General features: G+C 38.0%; 1 protein-coding gene across 4 annotated transcripts in view; it reads right to left on the bottom strand.

Annotated features, from left to right (window-relative positions):
• The window catches only part of HGF (hepatocyte growth factor), a 61,392-nt gene that overhangs the window by 25,242 nt on the left and 10,784 nt on the right, over positions 1 to 25,366 (bottom strand). For 3 of the 4 annotated variants that reach the window (XM_075772827.1, XM_075772751.1, XM_075772567.1), the window contains 6 exons: positions 23,489 to 23,654; positions 18,844 to 18,956; positions 18,155 to 18,269; positions 12,796 to 12,938; positions 10,987 to 11,107; positions 6,150 to 6,268 (listed from right to left, as the gene is read on the bottom strand). In XM_075772827.1, coding sequence (XP_075628942.1) covers positions 6,150 to 6,268; positions 10,987 to 11,107; positions 12,796 to 12,938; positions 18,155 to 18,269; positions 18,844 to 18,956; positions 23,489 to 23,598 — 721 coding nt within the window. In that variant the 5' untranslated portion in view covers positions 23,599 to 23,654. The remainder of the gene's footprint in view (positions 1 to 6,149; positions 6,269 to 10,986; positions 11,108 to 12,795; positions 12,939 to 18,154; positions 18,270 to 18,843; positions 18,957 to 23,488; positions 23,655 to 25,366) is intronic. The other variant, XM_075772657.1, reaches the window with a different exon arrangement.

Here is a 25,366-nt window from a genome sequence, read left to right as displayed (position 1 = left end):
AGATTCCTTTTATCCATTAAACCCTCCTGACTTTGATACTTTAAAATACATAACTTTATTAATAAGGGCCAGCTCATGCATTCATAGATGCTTAAGTAAAGAGATGAAACATTATCCAGAGCTTCATGTGTAAAGCCACAGATAGTCTTCGAAGTTCTGGTTCTCACAGTAATGCCAGCATGAGGGAATCAGCAGGGGCCTTGAGTCATTCTACAGCTGAAGTAACCGCTTCGAGTACTATTCTTGTCTTTAATCCCAATGACCCAGAAGAAAATCCTGCGCAAATTGTAGGTCAATAGTGAAACTCCTACTGACTTAAAAGAAGGTAGGGATTTTGCTGGAGTATTCATGTTCTTTCATGGTAAGACTATCTATGTATTTTTGGAAAAAGGTATAGTTGGAAAAGAAACAGAGTCCTAAATGACCTCATCAGGAAAATTCCTACTTTTGCTTATATTGTTGCAGCGTCCTTCCTAGTGTGTCAGTCAACAAAAGGCAAATGTGCCCTGATTTGTAAGAAAAGATTTTTAAAAGATTCTAAAAGATAAGAGGTGCCTAACCCAGTGAAGAAAGTGTTCTAAACACAGCAAAGTCCTCATTAAACATGGTCTGTGCAATTCTGCAAACGTCAGTAAGAAGCTTGAGCGACGGTGTTGGGAGAAGCTGCTCATGCTCAGTTACGCTGCTCTGGGCATCCCTACCTCAAACAATACGATCTACAGTTCTGGGTTGTATGATAGTGAAAGTTTTTTCTTTCCACAAGTTTCAATGTACTACCACACAGTATATGAAACATGGTTAAAAAAAACCCACTGATTTGCAGTGTTTGGGGTTTTTTCAGTAAAAAGATATGAGAAAGTGAAGAAATAAATTAGACCCAAGCTCAATAACAGTACTGAAGAACTCATTGTCACCTAAAACCTACACACCTACAGTTCAACTGTCCTTGAGCACAGACATATCTTTCTGGGTTATTCTAACATCTACAACTAAGCTTTAAATCCAAACAATTTTTAGTTTAAATCCATTTAAAAAAAAAAAAATCTAGATCCAAATTTTCACTGATAAGACTTCTCTGCAGGCTCAGAGCTTTTAAATCTCACTTTCAAAACTATCACAGAAATTATGAAAAGGATGTGAGAAGGCTCCTTTTTGAGGAAATGTAGATTAAGCCGTTGCATAGACAATGCATGTTGGACCTCTGCTACGCCTCTGTGTGAAGCGAGGTGGAAGGTAGCAATTTATCAACTACTAAACATTAGTCTCTTTTCACTGCTTCCTTTCTATAGATATCTTTATCTTATATAAATATTAAGCTTAAACTGAGTGGCACTTTTCTTTGTTTACATACAATGATTCAACAAATAACTCTTTAATCAGAACTTCACATTCAAATGGGCAGTTGAAATCTCTGCTTCTGAAGGATGAGTAAACTAATGTTGATGATTCTTTGCCTACCCAAAAATTATAGGCACACTGCAATGGTTCATTTTACACCAAGAGTCTCAATTTTGCTGTTTCATTACTTGCTCTTTCCCATCAAACCCAGACTGTTGCTGAATTCTCTCAGGGCTTTTCGTCTCCTGCCACCACTGCCTATTGCCTAGGAGTACCCGACAGCAAAGGCTAAATCGAAGGTAAAATCAGCTGGGTTGGTTGGAAATCAGGTAGGCAGCAACCAAACACTATCTTAACTATAATAATTCGGTGTAGCTCTGCAGCTCTCAAATGACTGACATATAGAGCTTCCTCATTCCTGGGCCTCAGCACCCCTCTGCCCTATAGATCATCCACAGAAGTGCAGCAATTCTTTTTTTTTTTTTTTTTCTTTCTTTAAAGCAGTATTAGCTCCCCACTCCTGTCTTCCCTGTAGTCCACGTCCTTATTCATGCCAAAGTAACAGTCATTTTCTTTTTTTCATATTTGCTGTCACTGCTTCCATTTCTTCATTTCATCCTACACTTCTTTATTGCTGTTATAGTTGTCCTTTTATCCTCTCTTCTAACTAAAAATTGTCTCTACCCAAAACCACAGACACATATGTGAGCAACTTCAAACCAATCCTGGGGTCCCTGAAGTCTTAATCCAGATCCAATTTTTGCAGCTTGAGCCATCTCTAATCCCTAATTGCTCCTGTCATCTCTTTCTCACAGCCCTGGCTGTATGCCACAATGTTTTATGCTGCCTTCTGTGCTTGGAAATAAAGTTACAATGCCCTCCTGTCTCTTCAGTCTTAAAAACATATTTATTTTCTGAATGCTTCCTTCCACTGACTTTTTTGCCGAAAATTTTGTATATGAGCTGTTGTCAGCAGTTTGGCTATAGAGCGTACTAGCACTCATAACATGTATCAAAAGCCGCAAGCAGCATGCTGCCTTGTGGTCACTCCCCCAAAGAGAGGACACCTACATTTTTGTATATGATCCAAGGACTTGGATTTGCAAAGCATTTTTTCTAATTAGTATTTCTTGTAAAATATATAAACAGTCCTCAGCACAGGAATTAAAAACCTGTCTGAGAATCCAAACCACAAAGCTATAAAGACATATAACTCATGATGTTCTCTTTTTAGTGCACTGAGATTGCACACAGCCACAGCTTCAGAAAATGGAGCAGCCACTGAAATCCAGAATGGCCTAGTGTTTTGGGCTCCCTCCTAGGAGGTGGGAAACCAGTTTTTCTATGTGCCTCAAGAAAGACAGAAAACTGAAAACAGGGCTCTCAGATTTTGTGTTGGTATTCTGGTTACCGAGCTGGTGATATAACAGTAGTATCAGCGATAAATTCCCTCTCTCTGGGTTATAAAGGAAAACAGTGAGCAGCATCACATCTTATGTAAAGGGCAATATCATATGCTTGTGCTAAACATCAACAAAAATATCTGCTGGATTAAGCACTTTCAAGACCACTACTTTTGTATTCTTCCTCATATAGATTGCTTCAGTAATTTCCAAAGATCTACAGTTTTCTGCAGTGAAAATACAGTTTTCCATGTGAAATTTCCACCTATCTTAATATACTTTCTAATTGAAGATGAAAGAAAGAATTTCTAGTAAATTCGGTCAACATTTGCCAAGAAATGAGACAAAAGACTTTCATCACAACATTCAAATCATTATATTATTTATTTTCTTTTTAATTTCATTTTGGTGATTACCTTTTCTTCAAGACTCTAATTGTGACTTGGGTAGACAGAGGTGACATTACAGTGGTTTGCAGGAGATCTCCCAACCCACTATTTTATAAAGCTTAGGCCAGACTGTAGATACTGAACGTTGCATGGACTGTAAGCTTACGTGACCAACAAAGCCAGATGTGAATCCTCAGAACACTGACACATCAGCTCAGGAAATGCCAAAGGATAAAGGTTTATAAAAGTTGCATTTGTGAAACAGTCAGCTGCAACTTAGGAATATTTTTTTTCGTAATGAAAACACTGCTACCAGGGGAAAAGAAGAGATCTAGTATGCTACATATGACTCATATATTATCTAATAATTAGAGAAATGTAGGCAGCACAGTTTAGTTTAAAGAAAAAACAAACAACGGATCAAAAAAACACAAACCAAAAATCCAAACCAACAACCATCCCCAACTTAATGAATTAACTAAAAAAATTGGAAAGACGATTCAGTTACAGAGCTAAACAAGACTGTGTTCCCAATGGGGAAAGAATGAACTTATTCCATTATCAAAGAGTATCAAAAACTGTAATACAATTATGTGAATTAGTACTGTACTTCACAGGCAAGACTTTCAACATGGGTGTGATTTAATAGGTGCCTGACACAAAACAAGCAGTAGTCCTGCTAAGTTTCTTTCGTCTCTGGAGAACCTGATTACAGGCATTGCCCGAAGTGGCAAATTAACCCCATCTTTTCACAGTGGAATAATTTTGCTAGTTTTAACTACCTTATACTAGATTTACAATGACATATGATAGTGCAGGATAAGTTCCATTACTCCGCATCAGGAAGTACACCAAGAGTATTCTTACTCAACCTCTGGATTTCAAACAATTGACTAATTGATAAAAGTGACTGATGCTCCACGACATTACACTGGCTTAAGCCAAGAACAAGCAAGGAGTGAAAATTCTGTACTATTGGTGGTGGAAGCAGAAAACACAGCATAATTTGGTTTGGTATGAATTCCAAGTGAAGATGAGGAATCCCATGCTTCCCTCTTTAGGTAGCAACTGCTCACACATAAACATTCATGCCAGAGCCATTCCCTCTTATTCCCCCCCCCCCCCCCCCCCCCAGTATTTATATATATGCCAACTCTATAGAAAAAATACAGGATTACATTATGGAAAAAGACTTTTTGTAAGATCCACTACTGTCTCTATTATTTTATCTAGATTTCAGATAGCCCAATAATGTTTTATCTTGGTTCATATAACAACAACAACAACAACAACAAAATACAGAGAACACTAAAAATGAAACAGTCATTAAACCCCTCACCTTTTATACTTCTTATTATTTTGGTTTGTTTTGTTTCTTCTGTTTTTTGAATTCTCACGTAAAGCCAGTTCCAGGTGAGCTTTATTGTTCTTTTTAATATTCTCTTCTTCTCTCGTCCTCCCAAGACAGCCAAATGAATTTTACAATGACATAAGCCTACTGAAGTAACACTTCGAGCTAGATGAAAAGCATAGTGTCCGGTTTTGAGGATTTTTTTTTAACACTTAATTTTGGTCATAATTGAAGCAGGACAACAAAGGAAACTGCAGTTTCTAAAACTGCAGATCTAAGAGAAACTGACTTTCTCATGAGCTAACATGAAACTGAGTTTCACTGATCAGTTTTAGAAGCTTCCCTTTGCCTCTAGTTCATGGAAAATCCAAAAATACTTTTTTTCCTTTTCTACCTGTATTCCTGGAGGCTCTGCCACAAGGCTGGGGCACACGAGGCTGAGAGGCTTCTACAGTATGGATTCAGTCAAAGTCATGCCTTGTTTTCAGAAATTGCATTTCATCCCAAGATTTTATAAACAAAGTATTTTGAGTAAAAAGAATAAAAAAACCCTGCCTAGGTATTACGAGACTGCTTTTAATATCTTGCTTGTACATTGATTCTTTCACAGGTTTTCAGTTCACTAAGGGCAAAAACGTTGACATCAAATGTGGCAATGAGAACCATAGGAGATAAGAGAGGAAACTATCACCTGTAGATCCCACAAGCTGTGAATGAGGCAAGGAATTTCAGGGATGCAAATCTCGGTTTCCTTATTAAAACGTGTCCCAACAAAACTTAATTCTGCCATCTGCCTCAGCCCCAGAATTACCATGAAAGTCTATAAAAATTACTTTACCCAAGTTTTTAAGGAATGTCCAATAGTTTTACCTTTATTATTGTCCCTGTACTGCTCATTTAAGACATCTAATTATCAGTAGAACAGAGCTTTCAGAGCTAGGAGGATCTGGGCTTTGAAGACAGACAGAATATGCTGCAGAATTCTCTAAAAATTCTGAACTAAAGCATCTCAAAATGGGCATCCAGTATTTGTGTGCCTTAATGTTACTTTGATTCAACTCCTTGTCTGTAAAATAACGATAACAAAAGCCACCACCTTATAGTTGACGTATGAAAAGAAATTAATTGCCTATGGAGTGCTTTGATACTGAAGCACTGAGTATCACAGGGAAACCTATGGGGAAATGAATAATTCTGTCTGCAGCACAAGGCTGAATGGTGTGCAGGAACCGAGGCCTAGAACCACACAATATGCAAGAGGAAAACAAAGCAACGAGCGGCTGTTGACAGAGAGAGCACTGAGTAGGGACGGTGTGCATGCATCTGCTCACAAATTGTAATGCCGATGCCCAGCACGGCCAAACTAATACTGTACATGTGATCTTCATGATGATGTTGCCTCACTCTTTTAGTTCTTGATTTTCCTACATTTTAATGCAATTTCCTGTATGTAAGATACACACATATTCCAGTGCTAAGTAACACACAACACTTTTATTTCCTGTCCAGATTAAATATAATGTCTTTATAGGAGATCCTCTTTGGAAACGACGTTTTAAAAGTCAGTGAACTGCAATGAATGAACTAGCCGTGGTTCCATATTGCTTGAACTATATATGTCCAGATTTTGGAAAGGAAAAGGAAGTAATAAATTTTGCTTGAACTCACCACACGTTTTAATTGCACAGAACTCCCAGGGGGTGTTAGGGTCAAGAGTGTAGCACCATGGTCTCAACTTGCCATCAGGATTGCGGCAGTAATTATCATCAAAGCCCTTGTCAGGATATCTGCAAACCACAACGAGAAACGTGTCAGAGAAGTCTTCCTGGCAACACTGCACAGGCTTGTGCAAGGTACTTAAAGGACAGTCTTCAGCAGAGGCAAAGAACCAGTTCGCATTAACCTTGGGTCTGATCCTGTGAGATGGGTGCAGATACTCTTTAACACTCTTAGAAAGTTAATAACATAAAATCTCTTTCCAAATATGCTGCAGAATTAGACCTCCACTGAGGGGATTCCCTGCTGTGCTAATGCACAGGATACCGGATGGGGTAACTCTGCTAATTGTTAAACTTTTGCTCTTGTGTCTGTCAACTGATGACCAGACTCTAAAGCCACTCGGGTTTTTTTTTTGAAACAGCCAATTAAGTGTGGATTATATAAACACTGCCTGGCATGCTGGGCTCATTAAGAAAACAGGTTCTTCAGTGCAACAGCCCTGGGTTCAAACTGGAAGCTATTTGTAATAGCTGTGATACTAATGATAGCTCCATTTTTGTAATAGAGCTCATTCTAGGTCATGCCCTCATTTCAAGCATTGGGGGGAAAAAAGAGAAAAATAAGGAATTAACTTCTGTCTCGCTTTATCTCATTAAGATTTCAAACTATTGTACCATTCAATTGTTTCCACATTCCTACTGCCATCATTGAATGGTCAGGCAGATATTCAAGATAAGAAGGTTCTTTTTGTATAAATGTGCCATATGAAATTCTATAAACTTAAAGAGAGGGAGATAAATGCATACTTTTTTTCCTCCAGTGAATACAAATTGTCTTGGCTTTCCAGTTTTATTGAAACATATTTGTAAAAGAAACAAAAAGTAGATTTGCCCCTGAGGGAAACATGAAAAGTATGTAAGAAAGAGAACAATAAAGTTAACTACCTGGGAACCTGAACCCATTTACAACTGCAAGCAGATGTGTTTTGCACAGGCAGAGGAAAATATGATTTACAAGCGTGTGTTTTTGCTAGGATGCTTTTGCAACTTGATTTCCCTTTCCTTGGGAAAATCAGGTTCCTTCATCTATACAAGGGACAGGGATAATATTTAAGTACAATTTAAAAACCCCCTAATTAACAAACAAAAACCCACAAAACACTAAAACCACCACCAAGGAAAAACCTCACCAAACCGAGACATCAAGGGCAGTCAAGAATGTGGTAGTTTCAGATCTAGCAGCAGTACCCTATTTTCTACTAAGTAGAAGAGAAACTGTAAAGGAACAAATTGTGTCCGAGGATTTGACAAGAAAACAGTTAATGGGCTAACAATATAGCAGAAAACAAGATGGTAGGTGCAGTGATGAGCTTTGATGTTGGTAGCGCATGCTCCATGTCATGTACCAATGGAGGGCCCATGGCACTACCTGGGAACAAAGGTGAGTTCAGGAATGGCAAGGTGTCTGCAGTCATAGCTTCCAAAATCCATTCAAAACAACTGGGGATGTGAAGAATCCACTTTCTAGAAGACAAATGTCTTTCATAGCACTGAATGCTCTGTTCTTCCTAATATTGTATGATATGGTCCGATAGTATGTCAAATATATGTTATTTACTAACTAAAACTTAAGTAGAGATGTAACAGTTCTTCCAGGATTAAGCTTTGAGTGTCTTTGTGGGATGGAGTAGTGTCTCTGAACTATATCTTTCCAGCTACTATATCTATGTGCCCTTTTCTAGAGCAACAACAGCCTTCCCAGTCTGATTCTTCCCACAATGATCAGACACGCTTCTGCCTTCCTTCATATCCAACAAGAAACAGTTCCTCAGTTCCTACAGAAAAGGTCAGCTAACACCTTTAAAACACAAATATTAGGGATAAGATAAACAACAGGGCTTCAAACTGTCCCACGCAATTCAACAGTGAGACTGTGGAGGATTTCGTGAGAGCTCATCCCTTTCCTCTGCACACTCCTCCTTCAGTGAGGACACTCAGGCACAGACTTCTTGCTTGGACCCAACAAATAGCCTGAGGTTTCCAAGATCTTTCAGAACCCTACATATTTCCCCACCCCAAAACTGCAGTAGCTGTACTTCACTGCTGAGACTGAAATGAAACGTTAAGATGCACATCTGGTGTCAAAATCAAGACTTTTGCTTCGTTTCTAGGGGGGGGGGGAAGAAAAGAGTGTTAGACAAAGAGAGAACATTTATTCTCTTTAAAGACATAGATGCTGATATCTAGCTCTGCTGCAACTAAACTGAAACTTAGTGTCTAAAACTCTTCACCAATATTTCTTTTCCCCTTCTTTTTTGTTTTAAAAGAAATGAAGGACTGGAAACGATATTGTATAAAGTAAATTTGCTTGCAAGAGATATAGCCCAGTGTATTTTAGTAAAAGGATACCCAGAGTTATTCAACTCTGATACTACACTTCAACCTTACTTTCCTCCATGTAATAAGCACCTATTTTCACAGCATAATTGATTTTGAGCAGAAAATATGAGCAGAAGAGAACTGTTGCTTCTCTATTCTGCTTAATGCCTATCAAAGTCATTATCCTCAATGATGTTCTTTCCATACTGAGGCATAATCCTGCCCGTGAGGAGTACACAAGAGAACTGGAGCTTCAGAATACAGTTCTGCATCCACTAATAGCTAAAAACAGGTCATGCGGGAGTTGTTTGGGGGATTCCTACTGCTAGCTTCCATCACATCTAAGTAAACAGGTATTGTCAATTCTCTTCAGTAAGTGACCTCTGAAGGGAATAAATGTGGATCAGTTCATCGAGGTGACAAAAAAGGAAAGGGGAGATATATTCACCCTGAGCTGAAAGCATTGTCCAACAGCAGGTTGAAGCATTTGAACAGATTACTAGTTTTACCTCTCTTTCTTTGTCATAGCACCTGATGAATCCATAAATGAAAATAAGTTTAAATCTGTCCAGCTAATCCTTCCTGGTTTGCAGGTTATTCCCGTTACCCCAAGATGGTAAAGTATAACCCTCTAGAGAGATTGCTGTATCTTAATGGGTCATTTGTTCCAGACCTCTTCTCTTATTTTCAACTTAAATGACTATCAAAAAACCAAAACAAACCAAAGCCCGCAACGTTTTAAAAGCTAGTATAATCAAAGTATAATTGTCACTACCTTTAGTGACCATTCCATGAAGTTAATTAACATCAGTGTATTAGAAATGTGTTGGACCCAGTTACTCTTCTGAAAGCACATACAGATCAGCTTAATCTGGATTAGTTCTTTTTTAATAAAATGTATTTTTATTACAATCTGAAAACTCTCTAGAAGACATTTTCTAAAGGAAGTCTTTCAAGGACGAAGATGATCATTCGTCAGATGGCAGTTAGTCTGAAAAGTCATTTTACAAACAATTCAAAATTAATGGAAAAAAGAAGTTTCCTCCTGATAGTAAAATTACTATTGTTTGTACCCAGATGTTTAATGAATATTTCACTCCCAATGAACAAAATTCTTTCTGTGACTTATTCTAGACTGCACAGCAAGTGCATGGCAAAACTCAGAAACAGATTATCTTCAGTCCCAGTCTGCTAATACAAAGTATTTATTGCAGCAGAACTATCAGAGAGCCTGCTATTATTCATGAAGCAGATCATCTGAGCCAGGAGGAAAAAGAGGTTATATCACATAAACTCCAAAAGTGCGGATACTTAATATTTTGCTGAATAATCATGCTTTCTAAAATCTACCAGTACCCATATTTCTGAGTATAAAAATGATGCTTTGTTTAGTAGAACACTTGAACATATATAGACATACTTTCACTGGAAGGTCTCAATCATTCTGAGATTGTTGATTCTTGCAGTCTTCCTCTGGCAGTTTAAGTTTATTCAATACACTTTATAAATGGAGTTAATCCAAAATCCAGAGCAAAACTAAAATGAAACTTCAGTCCAGTTTAAGAGAAACACAAAGCCCCTCCTGTGTGGCCTAAACCCCCACACAAAATCCTTCCAGAAGGGTGTATTATAGATGACCCTTTGTGGTGGGGTGAATTTTACCCTCTAGGACAAACCCTAATGGGGATGCAATTTGTCTTGCTATTTCTGACTCATCTTTTGGCATTATGTATCTATGCCTAAATTTAAAAAAAAAAAAAAAGTCTAAAATATAAATCCATGTGCATAAAATGCTAAACAGAATGATGAACTCTTTTGCCAGGCTGAAAAAAAAAGTTTAGTGGGCAAACATTTTGGTCAAACAAATTGGCTGCTTAAACCTGATTACAACAGAAGACCAGCCACAGCTTTAAAGCTGTTAAGTATTTCAAAAAAGGAGCATTCTCTGACTTAACAATGTTGCAAGTTTATATTCATTAATTGTGTCAAGAACTCTAACAAAAATGTATGACTTTTAATCATTATTTACTTTGTGATTACTTTGAGGTATTTTAAGCTGTCTAAAGCTGCCTAAGAGCATATACAGAAACATTCAAGGTTAATTTTTTACTGTCAATGAAGCTAGGGAGGCAATTTTGATGAATTAATGCAGCACATGTACATCACTGCACTACTCGGCCATGGCATGTAGTCACAACTGCACAAAATAGCCTCTAGTACCCATCCTGCATCTCCGTCGTGACTGTAGCCAGCCTGCTCACACCATGGGCCACAAGCTCAAGGAACTAAAGCTAGTGAACTCCATAAATTTCAGTTCAATAATGCTGATTTTGCCCAACTGGTTCCGGAACGTGTGTGATTTTCAAATTATAACCACATGGATTTGCTCGGGAGGGAGGAGGGGTTACCTCTCTGGACGAAATTTGTGCTTGTGTGGTCTCTGAAGATCCCAGCGCTGACACTCCTTGCCTGACTCGGTGTGATCCATTGGCCCTCTGTAACTCTCTCCATTGCAGGTCATGCATTCAACTAGGAAAAAAAATATGTACTAGTCATTTATTATGCTGATGACTTGTAGCACACAAAAAAAATTCAAAAATTAAATTATATCCCTGCTGTTACAAACTGAACCCAATCTAGAGAGGTAGAAAAAAATGGTATCTGTTAGTTAGGTTGATATGGGACATGTCATAGAGTCGCATCTCTTTCTTAGATTTAATCCAGATGCTTACACTTGGTATCACTTTATAGGGCACTTACGGTTTCGAGGCAGGTAGGTGCGAACTGCTAGAGGCATTCATGTTCCTAGCAGATTTTTAACCTTACCCATGGTTAGCAAGAGAGAGACACACACATCTAAGGAAGGAGTATTTTTAGAGATGATATTTTCTAATTAAGTTACATTCATTATTCTAAATCACTCTAAGTCATAGTATAATAACAGTGCAAGTTTAAGTCCAGAATAATGGCTGAATCAATTTCATGCAGAACAGTCTGTCTCTTTAAATTCCCAGCACTTTCAGCTACATATGATACTGTTTCTTTTCGATACTAATTCTTTTTGGCAGCTTAAACTATGATACATTTTCAGCCCTGGTTTGGGAAAGTGGGAGGTGGAGGGAGAGTGGGCAAAAGCTACCAAAGGGATTTGAAATCACTGTTGGAGAAAATATGCTTCATAATTTAGAATGAGAAGTCTTAAAATATAAAATAAATTCACCATAATTAACTATAGACACATTTCTCAAGTGCCCCCTAATTAGAGTAATTGTAACGAAGCATCACTTAGTAAATACTAATTTATGCAATTACAGATCTCACCCTTCCGTCAAAACATCCGCTACCAAAGTCTTCATCCTGCAGTGAGCTCCAGGTCTTATCCCATTTGAAGTTCACTTAAATTGATCTTTAAATGATAGCTTGTAATAGATTTTCAAGCTCCTTGTAAATCATTCTCTTCCTCCCTCCCTCCATCTCCCTTTTCTTCCCCCCCCCCACTACATAGCTATTGCACATGACACATTAGCAGGAAAATTAAAGGCATCCTATCTTGAGAATTTAAATGGGCTGATTGACTGGAACTGAATTGGCTGATTAGCAAGATCTAAGAGTTTAGTTTGGAGGTTAACAGAACTTAAAAGTTAACAAATGCAATGGTGCACATGAAGTGTCTTTCAAATTCTGTGTCTTGAAAGTCAAATGGGACTGGATTCATAAAAAGTTTCACTTATTTACAGTATTAATTTTAAAAACAAAATGCATGCTTAGACTGAGCTTTCATCCTGCAATTCGGTATCCATATTTTCATCAAAAAGAAGAAGAAAAGTTGATTTTACCATGGAATGTCACTAGGTGAATTTATCACATGTAATATTGAAATTGTTAATGGATTCACTATAGACTAGACAAGTGAAAAAAGGGTCACATTTGTGCAATCAGCACAACTTCCATTGTTCCAGCTCCTCCGTGACCCGAAAAAAAGCTGCTGAGCCTGAAATCTTGTTCAAGTCTTCCAGAGTACTGGAACATAACAAGATCTCCTCTTTCTCTAATAACTGCTTTTCTTGCTGCATGAGTTATTCTTGCTGAGAAATCACCTATTCTTTCTCCAAAATCCCCGAGCCAGTGTCACTGAAACTATCGTTCCATCGTACCTGTTCTGTCTACCTGCCGTCAGCAGGGAAAAGGCAACTTTCCACGTGAGCCGTGCCGGTTACCTTGTGAGCAGAGGGGGATGTCGCAGACTTCATGGCGCATCTCTGGACTGGTGGTGAAACACCACGGTCCTCCTTCTTCCCCTCGGGGGTTTCGACAGTAGTTTTCCCGCAGGTCTTTACCCCGATAGCTCGAAGGCAAAAAGCTAGTTTTAAAATGACAATCATTACAGTATAAGAGCATGCAAACTTCAGTGTTAATCATACTATTTGTACAAACAGTTAGAAACAATCGCATTTCTGCTTTCTTCTCCCTCCACCCTGCCTACACAAATGCCCACACCCAAATATCTGTGCATACACAAATACACATTTTCAATCAGGATTACTCAATCGATGGCCTAAATCTGGGACAATTTGTCTAGCCCATAGTTTACTCTAGCGAGTTTTCTCCTGTCCCTCGGGCATCCGGAGCCAGCTATCTGCTGCAGAGCCAGAGGCAGCAGCACACTCCCTGCCAGCCCTCGCCGCGCTCTCCTTCACAAGCTCATAACTGCTCACACAACGGTGGGAGGCCCTTGGACAAGGGAGAAAAATGTCTGGGGTGCATAGGTGAAAAGTACATCAAGTCCATGATGTATGCATGTTGTGCACATACAGCGGGCCCAGCTGGGCTTAGTGTGCACCTACTGTGTAAATCCCACAAGCAAAGAAACCTCTTCCCATCGCTGCTCAGGCAGCAGCTACAACTGAGCATCAGGAGTGCGTGAGCGTGACCGAGCAGTGTGACACACCGTGCTGAGAGGCTGTCACTGCCTGAAACCATGGACTGCTTTGCATTTCAGCAAGACAAATTTCCCCAGATCCCACTTTAGCAGTCTTGCTTTATGTTCTGCCACAAGCCCCACCGTTGCCACCTTAGGGTCTGCTGCTTATAGACCCACTCATCATTGCTGTCCTACAAATTAGGTCATTTCACAGTGACCTAGCTGACTTAAACTGTGCTCTCCCTTTCATTATATTTTCTGCTTTTGCTGTAAGGGGCTATTAAATAACAACACCCCTTAAGATTTTTCCCTTAGATTAGGGGTTCTTGGGCCAATGTTAAGAACTTTGTTTTTCTTTAGTGGTTTAATAGAAATGTGAGCTAATACTATATTTTTTGCCTAACACACACTTTCAGTATGAGACTTTGCTGCTTATGCTCAGTCCATCAAATATAAACTCTCCAGGGTCAAAGTTTTGTATTCTTAGCTGTCTGTAAAATTATGTGCTTACCTCTAGAGAAACCCCCACATACACACTGACACACAAGGATACATGTAGGCGTGTATATATAGTAGTACTATATATACTGTTACTATAGTTATGTTAGTTATTTTTCCCCATGAACTAGGGAATCGGTAACCCCATAGTGAGGAGCCCAACTCCAGAGCTGATTCTGTTCAATGCCACTGCAAGGGCTCATGACCACATTCAGGCTGCACGTTGCAGACAAACTCAATGGCACTTCAGTGCTAGTTTCATAGAATCACAGAATCATTTTGGCTGGAAAAGACCTTTGAGATCATCAAATCCAACCATTTCATTGCAGTAATGCTTAAATGGCAGCTAAACCTCTGTAGTTAAAAAGCACATTAAATCAGAGTTATGTTTAATTCCATGAAGATTTTGTTGTTGTTGTTAATTGAAAAGTTGGGAAAAATATATTGGAGATAACGCAAAACTTGTAGTTCAACTTAATTAATTGATTTTCTTTTTGAGCTCTCTAAGATTTGTTCTAGTGTTTTTATTTAGTATATTTAAATTCTGGTGTAAATATCACAAGTAAAGTTCATCTTTTATTCTGAAAGTGCTCAGTACTTGATTTTGGGTGTTTGGGGATTATACTTCTGTTGAGTTTTTTGTTTTGTTTTGGTGGGGGTTTTTTTAATCACCAAGGTAATTTTTCTAGAAGAAAAAAAAAAAAAAAAGGAATAAAATTTCTTCTAACTTCTTTTAGAAGACACTTGCAGCTTAGGAAACCAAGCTAAGCACTTGGGACAGTCTTCATACACAGACACTGATTTAATTTATATACAAAAGCAGAAGAGAAATGTATGGTTCCTTCTGTCCTTGGCAAATTCTATGTTACAAATAAACAAATTAAAAATTTTTAAAAAAAGAGAAAAACAAAAAGAAAATTCTGACATGTGACATTTAATCATGTTTTATGTCCATAATGAAATCTTTGAACTAACTCTGTTGATCGCATTGTGTTTCTAGTCAATGCAATGTGGAAGCATTGTGGCTTCACCAAGGGCAAATCATGCCTGACAAATTTGGTGGCCTTCTATGATGGGGTTACAGCTTTGGTGGATAAGGGAAGTGCAACCAATGTCATCTACCTGGACTTGTGCAAAGCATTTGACACTGTCCCGCACGACATCCTTGTCTCTAAATTGGGAAGACATGGATTCGATGGATGGACCACTCGGTGGATAAGGAATTGGCTGGATGGTCGCACTCAAAGAATTGCGGTCAATGGCTCAATGTCCAAGTGGAGAACAGTGACGAGTGGCGTTCCTCAGGGGTTGGTACTGGGACTGGCACTGTTCAACATCTTTGTCAGTGACGTGGAGGTGTTGAAGGCCAAGTTGGATGGGGCTTTGGGCAACCTGGTCTAGAAGAGGGTGTCCCTGCCCATGGCAGGGGGGTTGGAACTAGATGATTCTTGAGGTCCCTTCCAACCCAAACCATTCTATGTTATGATATGATTCTATGATTACTTAAAAGTGCATTTCTAATTTTTCGTCCTTGAAGATGATAATAATTTTCATGTCATTCCTGCTGCCTATAAAATTGTTGCTTCTGTTTTTCCTCTGCAGTCTTGTAATATAAATCTCTTGATATTTTTTTAGCTGAAGACGGCCCTGGGCAAACAATTCTGATGGGACATTGCAACCTGTGTATATGTTAATGTAGCATGTCAGTGCATCTTAGAAAACTGGAAAATCTTTCTGCTCAGAAATTGCAGACATTAGAAACTATAGGAAAAAGAAATTTCAATTTATGTCAGATATGCTGTCAGAACATTAAAAAAAAAGTCTAAATGAATAGCATTAGAAACTCAAGATGGGTCAGATAAACAAATGGCTTCAACAGGTACTGAAGCAAAATTCCTGAGGGAGGAAAAGATGAGATTCAGTAAAGACCCACCCAGAAACGGAAGATAGAGCCACTCCTAAGACTGTACTGATTTAGTTCAACTATATTAGGTAAGGAAAAAAAGAAGAAAGCCAAAAACTGAAGCCAGTAAGAGTAATGGTAAAAACAGATTCAATCACAGCAAAAGTCATGGAAACTAGCAGAAAGCCTGTGAAGTATTGGTCTACTCTTTGACCATTTCTTTGAACTCTTTTTGCATTGGATTTATCCATTCAGATAGAAAAAGATCATAAAAGAAAAAAAAAGGAGAGTCTTGTAATCAGTACTAGGATGGAGACAAAAATAATGGAACCCTGATTTCAGCTGAGAGTCTCCAAGTTCTAGTGGAATGCAAATAAATAAAAATATAATTTGTTAAATCCAAGCACAAGTTTAAAGTCTGAAGTTATTTCAATTCTTTCTAGGATAATGAAAAATCAGTAAAGTACATTTCTGCCTTGAATACGAAAAAGGGATTTATTTTCCAATGGCACTTTGTGATAATCAGATGTTGAGAAAAACTGGCCTAAAAATCTCAGCCTTTCTTACTAATAAGTTCCAAACACACCACTACTGTCTGCTTCTTCCCATCTCCCTCATGTCTCTGATGATGAAATCATATTTTCTGATGTTGAAAAACAAAATTAGCATGCAGCCACCTCATTTATCCAGTGACCTTTTAAAAATTAAACTTATTGCACAAGGCAGGAGAAAAGTCATTCTCATAAAATACATCACAGAAGAGTGGCTGTTGAAATGTATTAGATAAAACTGTGTATGCTGTATATTAAAATGCAATTTAGTGATAATATATATCATCCAGACAGTTTTCTTTCTTTAAATATATAAAATCATATGTATCTTATATAGAATAAATGCTCATTCTTGCTTAGGCTGTAATTATTAAGAGTTCTTTCACTTCTATAAGATGAAGATTGTATACTTTAAGGTGTTGACTCTCAAGAGGTCATTGCTGTCGGAGCTGATGGTATTTATCATACATTCACAATTAAGAGCGAGTCTGGTCCCACACTGAAAGTCAAACACACCACCTTCTATATTATAAGCAGCCAAGTCCAGTCAAGTTCAAGCCTGAGGCTCAGCTTTGTAACACATCATAAGATGAGAGAACCCAAGTATTCTTTGCCTTTTAATGTTGTTCCAAGATATCATCTTGCACACTGGATAGATTTGGTCAGGACAGGACAGAGCAGTGCACAGCCCAGTTCCTCACTAGCAATCGCCAGCTTGGCTCCTCCTAAACAAAGTGCTGATGCTGGAGTCCTGAGCAAAAGGCAGCAATGTGGGTAGGAAGTTTATGGGTGAGAGGACACTTTGTTCTGGGCTCTTCAGGGCTTATTATCTAAATGGCTACAGGCAACATGAAAAAGGTTCAAAGAGAAATGGTCAAAAAGTAGTCCAGTACTTCACAGTTGTTCTGCTAGTTTCCAACAATGTTTGTTGTAGTTGAATCTGTTTTGACCTCTTACTAGCTTCAGTTTTTGGCTTCTTTCTCTCTCCTTAGCCTATATAGTTGAACTAAGTCTACTCTCAAGGTGTAGATATAGCCTCAGTTCCTCACTATATCAGGTCTTAAACTCAAAAGTTAAGTCCCATACTTGATGCATCAGTCTTTCGTTACTGCTCATATGGTCTGAAGAAAAGGATTTCAATAATCTGTTCAGTCCCTTCCGTGTATTTATTGCCTGGTCTAAGTGTTTTATAGTGTTTAACATATTCTGCAAATAATAGAGAATTAATAGTAACTATGCAAAATATAGTAACATAATTATATACTGATCAAATAGGTGAGCTAAGATCCCTAATATCCTTAATATCTCTTGCTTCCTAATGATGTATTTTTTAAAATTACCCATTTCCTGGGAGTCAATTAGAAAACAGTGATAAACTTCCAGACCCCAGGCTGAAGTTACACAGATGTTTTGTTTCTGCCAGTAGCTAAGAGATCAAACGGATATAAACAGCTAAAAAACTGACACAGGGAAGGAAGGGATCCAGACACACAGGCTGGCATTAGGAGAGATCTCTTTGGCGAAAGCCTGAGAAGGTAAGGATTTTCTGGGATCTGGAGAATGGCATCTCAGGGAAAGGCAAGAGAGATTTTGGTGTCTAAGGTCTTTTTTCTCATAAATTCTTTGTCTGCTAATAAGTCAAACCATGCTTTATGGAAGCTGTCTGAGCACTATTCCCATTGTCTTTGCTGCTGAACTCTTACCTGTGCTCGTGGGGGATCATTGAATTCCAGGCTTGACACTGGATACCACTTTTGGTAACAGATATCGTTCCTTTGTAATCTGCTCCTTTTCCTATGATACAATTCCTGACATAGTCTATTGAAAGAAACAGGAAGAAAATTAAGGGTTTGGTTAATGTATTTAAAATTAAAGCTCACATAAAAATAATATATTTTTGATAGCCTTTAAATACTTAATTATTCAAAATACTGTTTAATTGTCCACGTACATTATTGTCTCTTTTTTTTTTCAAAATATTGATCACTAACTTCACAAAGCAAGCTACTGAAAATGTTTCCAAAATGTCTGATTGACCAAAAGTCCATGTCTGAGGACTTAAGACGCCCACTCAATAATGAGGTAAATAAAAGCAATATTAAGGTAACAGCAGTAACTCATAAAACTGAGCGTTGAAGTAGTAAACTGAAATAGTAATTCAGACTAGTCCACATGATGGTAGGCAAATATGTAGGCTGGAAAACTGAGCAAAATGAACTTCCATGACAGCAAAACCAAGATCTTTGTAAATCAAACTGTAGGATGCAGCTTTCAGAATACATAAAACCGTCCCATGCCCAGAACGCTCCTATAGCCAAAAAGTCACTGACTGACCTCAGCTTTTTTCCCCCTGCATAGCTGGAAAAACAAAATAGGTAAATAAATCAGTTACCCTTCTTTTCATACAGATCAAATGCATGGTCTTGCTTCTTTCTCACACCATTTGTCAAGCTGTTGAAGGATAACCAATGGCACCGTTTTGTAACTCTGTCATAAGCAAAGGCCCTGCAAAGAAAATCTGGATGAGAAAAAAATCTCTGTGTGGTTTATAATAATGACACATGGCCTGCCAAGGAGCATGCAATGACATCAGATTTATTTTTACTGGGAAAGTCAGAGAAACAGCCCAAATTACAATTTCAACCCACAACTGTGCTGACAAGAACAAAGAAACAAAGAAATTAAATTGATGTGGCCATTACATTAAATACCAGCTTGGTTGTTCACACTAATCTAAGAGTTCCCTTGTCATTAAAGACCTTTATTTTAAAAGTGAGATAAATGTGACTCCATTTGTGTCCCCAGTTGTGCTGGTTTCTCAGGGGGAAAAAAAAAAGGAAGACTCTAAAACACCTTCTTTCCTCTGCTTACAACATGCTTCTGAAAGAGTTAAGTATCTCACACTGATGGCTTGAGGAAAATTCAAGCACAAGGAGTCTGTTTCTTGCCTAGAACAACAGAGCTGTTTAAAAACAAGATTATTTTTATTTTTATGAATAATCTAAACTGTGATAGTGTACCTAGAGCTTGTCCTTGCTTTGCTTTTGTTTTCCTTCTTTCTCTTATTTTTAACTGCTTTCAAGGATAGAGTACAACATGTACTGAATTGAGCGGATGGGGGGGCAAGAAAGACAAACAGAAATCAAAACAATAAAACCACTTTCAATATTTTAAATTAAATGTGCAGACCTTTTTCTCCTAACATAATTTTGAAAGGAATCTCATTAAGTGTAGGTAAAATATTTTAAAGGATTTTAAAAACACAGTTGACTGCCTTGGTGGAGGCAAGAGTTAGTCCAATAACAAGAAAAAACGAAAACAAACAGACAACAAAAAACCCCACTGAAAATTCATTTTTCCCTTAATTTCTCATTAGAACCAAATAAAAAATCACTTTTTTGTGATACTATTGTCTCCAGCCCACCACAAAGTTCTGTCAGTCATCCCAAATCTTCTGAGATATTTTATTCTGATCTGAGAAGGCATTTTAACACTACTTGATAATTTCCAAAAGACACACAGATTTCACACACTTCATCCATACTGTGGCTGTGCCATATTCCTGAGCACTACATCCCCCAACTCAAAGCTCTTTGATCTTCATTTAATTCCCCTCTTGCCATACAAGTTTTTCCATGTGAGATCTTGCTGGCTTCAGTTAAAAATATTACAAGATCCTATCCAACCTCCCCACTCTTTTCTCTTTCAAACATCCTCTTCATTATCGTTTCCATCACCAAACAGATTTTTTATCCAACTGCTCTCTCTACTCTGTTGACTCCAAATGTTTCCAACCTGCTAACCTTCATCCTTCTGCCCTTGTTCAGCCTTCTGTTCTCTCCTGGCTAGTTCTCAAATATGAGCGTATCCAAGAGCCTCTAACTCCATCTTCACAAAAATATCCTTGACCTTTCCAGCCTTTCCAATTACGTTCTCCTCTCCCTTCCTCCCTCCTAAAGTGGGAATGCAGAATGCACTGTTTACAAACATTTCTTTCAGTTTTTGCCTTTCAGTTGCCTTTTGGTTTCTTTCCAGTTTGGCTTCAGCCACTTCTGCACATAAAAGTTTCTAACAATCTTTTCTTGGACTAAATCTGGAGGGTTTTTACACTTCCAAAGACAACATACTTAAGAAAATTCTTGGACTTTCTTCTACTGATACTGCCGATCACAACAATTTTTGTTGTTGCTATTTGTACTGAGATAGTCAGTAGGTTTGCTGATCAGATACTGGAATCCTGTGGTCTATACTGGAATCCTTTTCTATGTAAATACAAAGACATGCCAGAAATTAAACAGGTAGCAAAGGAAAAGAAAGGCACAGCTTTTGGGGTAAAGAAGTGACATATCTGCAATGTTATCTGCATAGCCAATGAAATTGTAACTATATTATCTTTTTCTCATCCATAAGAAATGTAGTGGGAAAAGGTGCAAGGATGACTGAAGGAAAACAGTGGGGGTAATGGACTGCAAATGGTGGTGAAACAAAGGAATAAGAACAGCTCAGCAGCAGGTTAATAAAGCTGTAGGGAAGGAAGAAAATGATGCACAGAGTTATGAAGTCAAAAAGGCAAGGTAAGTGAATCTAAGGGGTACCTCGATGGGTGATTTTAGGAATAGTGTTATGAAGAAGAAACAAGTCTAGATAAGGATCTTGTAACTCAGTTGGAAATGATCTAGATCTGCACAAGCATGACAGCAAGAGAAAAGAGGAAAGGTTCCTTCTGAGAAGTGACATATATTAGCCCCAACAAAAAGGTGTCAAAGTTAAAAACCCAAGGGTAATGATTATCAAATATAATATTGAAAATTGATTTGCAAGTGATACAGAAACTCATCATAAATAAATCAAAAGTCATCTTAATATTTTTTCCCCTGGAAAATAAGGAGTGGTTGATCCTTTATAAGTCTGTAGCGCCTGGAATCTGCTACTTCACCACTTTCTGGCAGAAAAGAAACTCAACACTCTTCCTGCTTGTGTACTTCACAGGGCACAGACCCAGGTGTTGCTGCTCCCAGTGCTATTGTCACAATTATGTTACAAAGTATTTCTCTTTTATTTGATTTTAATACTTAAACAAATTGAGTGTGCATCCAGACAATAAAATATCATTGCTCTGACCTAAGTGATGAAGAACTACTGCGTGGATATGGAGGATCAGAATCAAGCCATGAAAATGCCAATAAACAAAGGAAAATCCAAGTCTTATATTTGAAGTATTTAAAAAGCCATTTTGTGTTACTTGTCTTATTTTAGCATGCTCCCACAGCAACCGGTAAACTAATTGGTTTTAATTTAAGTTGGCAACAAATTTCACCTTGTAGTAACCATATGCTTGTATGAAGTTAAAGACTGAGGATCCCAGGAATAAAAGGGAAACATTAGTAATCGCTAGTTCCTTTAAAGGGAACACATGTCAAATATGTGTTTACAGTAGCATCAAAGAACTACGCACACTACAACAGGACTCATCTGGGGCCAAATGGGAAACCACAAGAATGTTCCCAGATACAGAAAATCCCTCTAGTTCTGCTGCATAGTGGTAGCACGGGCAAGCTCTAACCACCTACACCTCTGCTCCTAGTCTTCCTTGCTAAAAATGTGTCAGGGAAAATGGAATTTCAGAACACGAGTAGTCGGATTTGTACTTCTTTTTTCATCTTCAGTGCAAAACAGTTACATGACTGATTGCTGTTCTGCTATCTGTGATTAGGACTCTTCCAAGTTGTGTTGTCAAAGAAGTCCCTCATGGCTCCTCTACGTTACTTTACTGACTAAGGCAGGGAGAATCTGCCCCTTAATGAATCCATCAGACAGACACTGTCCCAGTAAAAAAGAAATTCTTCACAAATGAGGAATTTTTTTATACTGTGAAATCTAATTTTATAACACTCCTCACTGCTGACCATCAGAACTCAAGGATCTCTTGTTGTATTAAATACAACTGGATCCACTTGGCAATGATATCAGTAGAAGCTCTGCCAATAGGAAAAAGAGTGACTTGTACCATGTGAAAAATATTAGTGCCTGGAAAATATTTTCTAACAGAAATTAAGTAAACTTTACTCATTGTTTACATATATAAATAGTCAAAGTACAAAACAATACAAACTAGATCTTGCAGCACTGGAATTAAAGGCTTAAAGAAGGATTAAATGATGGTTGAGGACCTTTTCTGCCAAGGAAGAGCTTTTGTTATCACATTTGGTCTAGCTTCCATTTGTAGCGATTGTCCAAACATTTTTATGTTTCAAGATCAGGCTCACATTTAGCCGAGTACTCACCAGTACAGAAGTCATCCATTCTCTCCAAGATTCTCCTGCATTCATGTCCTTTAATTTATTGCTAATGGTCTAGACTAAGAGAGGCCAGGGGGATAATTTAAGTCTAATACATGGGAAAAACAATAGTGATTTGTTCCAAGAAATAGTAGACAATATGTACAAGGCAGACAAGCAATCAGCTGCGTGATGTGTTTTGAAGAGACAGCAGATGCTGAAGAATAGCTATCGTATACTTGTAGTGATTGTGCAGCCCAGGTTTGATTCCATTGTATCAGATTAGTAGTACTTGCCAGTGAACTTCAGCAGTGCATGTGTCTGTGCTCCATGTGTGAGGTTCCCATTGAATTCAGCAGGAATAATGTGCAAAGAATGAGGACAGAATATGGTCTGAAGTGGTGCTGAAATACTGCAGCTGTGATGTGTGACAATAACCATTTTATAAGAGACATAAAAATCTCAGAAATGTTCACCGAACACTACAGTGCAGCACAAGTCATCCACATCTTAACATGAGTACATTTTTTCAGCTATGTTATGGATAATATTAAAGATTGGACAAGCTAAGAAGACAGAAAAACCCAGATAAAGCTTCAGAAAAGACTGACACTCTCTGGACAGATAGAACAAGATCACAGAAATCTTTAGGTTGTCCTCAGTACAAGCTACCACTGATGACAATTACAGAGAGACCTTTGGTCAAAGGGTGTTACATAGGTTCCATTAGGGAAAAAAAAAAAGAGATACATTACTTACTTGCAAGTGAATGAAAGTCCTTTGTTCCTGCTGCATCTCTTGGCACATTGCTCAGTGGTATTTAACAGCTTGGTTTTTACTTCCAGTGTTTTGTTTACTTTAATGAGCATCAACTCTCCTGTTTTTTTGAAGTCATGAAGAGGATTTCTCCTTTTTCCTTTAGCCTCTAAGAAAGAAGCAAAAAAGTAAAAAAAAAAAACCCAAAAACACCACTGTAATGAAGACTGCAGAGACTAAAGATGGCATTAGATATGAATAACATTTATTAGGAATTATAGGAACATGGGTACCTAAAGCATAGAGAAATTCACAAAAATAAGGTACAAGCAGGTGGTTGAGAAGAATTGATTATTTTAGATGGTTATCTCCATTCTTGAAAAAAGGAATGGTAGGAATTATAGCAAAATTAATTTCAAATAAAAACTTGCATAATGCTAGAATAGGGTAAAAGGAAAGTTTTTCACCCTTTGTAAAATTTTTTCAGAACCCTCAAAATATGCCTGATAATAATAATAATAATCTGGGATCTTATAAATATTTCCATTAAAAACTCAAGTGAAAAAGATAACAAAGGTCTTATTTGGATGGACAGACCGTAGTTACAGTGAGAAGGAAAAGGATATAAATGTTATAGAGAATCACAATGTGAATATGATAAACTGTTCTTAAACTAGCAAACTATTATCACAAACTGTGAAAAGAAGTGGAGTCCGGAGGTGGCACAAAATAAGCATTTGTTGTCCCTCTGCTGCAGTGAAGACTCAGTGTCAGTGCTGTGTCCAGTTTAGGTCTGACTGAATTAGAGTTGTTCATCTACAGAAAAGAAGATGAGGGGAGGCAGAGGCCATAGCATGGAAATAGTCTGCACTGCTGCAAAGATTTCTGCAAAAAGGAACGCACTGATCTGGTTTCCATGTCTCTGTTGAAAGGCCCAGAGGAAAGAGTACAAAACGGAGCAGGGAAGATTGGCTAGAGATGTTTGGCTAAAGTGCAAGAGAAGTCTTTGATTTTTGCAAGAATAACCCACAATTTTCCCAATATGTACGTATATTTTTATTTTTTGTTCCGTAGAAACCAGTCTGCAAGTGTATGCTGCTGCATCACCAGTGAAGGCAGATGAGTACCTCTGGGGAGTGATTCTCCCTGTTGTGACAGACGAGTAACACAGGGAGGACAAATTACCCTTTGGATCTATTTCTCCTATTTCGCTCAATGATCCCAGACGATCAGATAGCTAATCCAGGTAAGGTTAGGTGAATGAATACCTCCTTAACTGACAAAGTAGATAACAGAATTTTTCATAACTTCTTTCCATATAACTGTTTTCACAGCTGTCCTTTCATTTTTCTCTATAGAATCTGCAACAATAATAGAACACGAATGCTCAGGATCAATTTATTAAATTTTGCCAGAGTCTTTCAAATATATGAAATCTCAGCCTAGCGCTCAGTTATCCTGAATAGCTAATTCCTCATGCAAGTGCAGAGTGCACTGAGGTCAGTTAACTTCTGCTTGGTGCACTCTGTGCAGCAGCTCAGAGTAATTCTGTGAATTGCAACAGCTGAGGCTCTGAAGGAGTTACTGACAGCTCCGCACGCTGTAGAGCCAAAGAGGGCTTAAGGGTGTTCCCTTTGCAGAACTTCAATCCTGATCATTTAGTGAGCTCACATTTTCACTGGATGCAGCTAAATCACACCTCTCAGTGGTGAGTTATCCCTAAGACACCTAAAAATACACCAAAGACATTTAAATTAGATTTCACCAAGCTTCAGCCTCTAAAAAAAAAAAAAAAGAAAATCAAAGGAGTAGAATATCTCTGCTGCAATGTCCCTATAAAATAATCTTCACCCCATCCTACTCTCCTCCTTTTTCAACTGC

Source organism: Balearica regulorum, chromosome 1, assembly GCF_011004875.1.
Source record: "Balearica regulorum gibbericeps isolate bBalReg1 chromosome 1, bBalReg1.pri, whole genome shotgun sequence".
Lineage (NCBI taxonomy): Eukaryota > Metazoa > Chordata > Aves > Gruiformes > Gruidae > Balearica > Balearica regulorum.
Note: the sequence above shows the minus strand (reverse complement) of the source record. Positions and strands in the feature narration are given on the sequence as shown.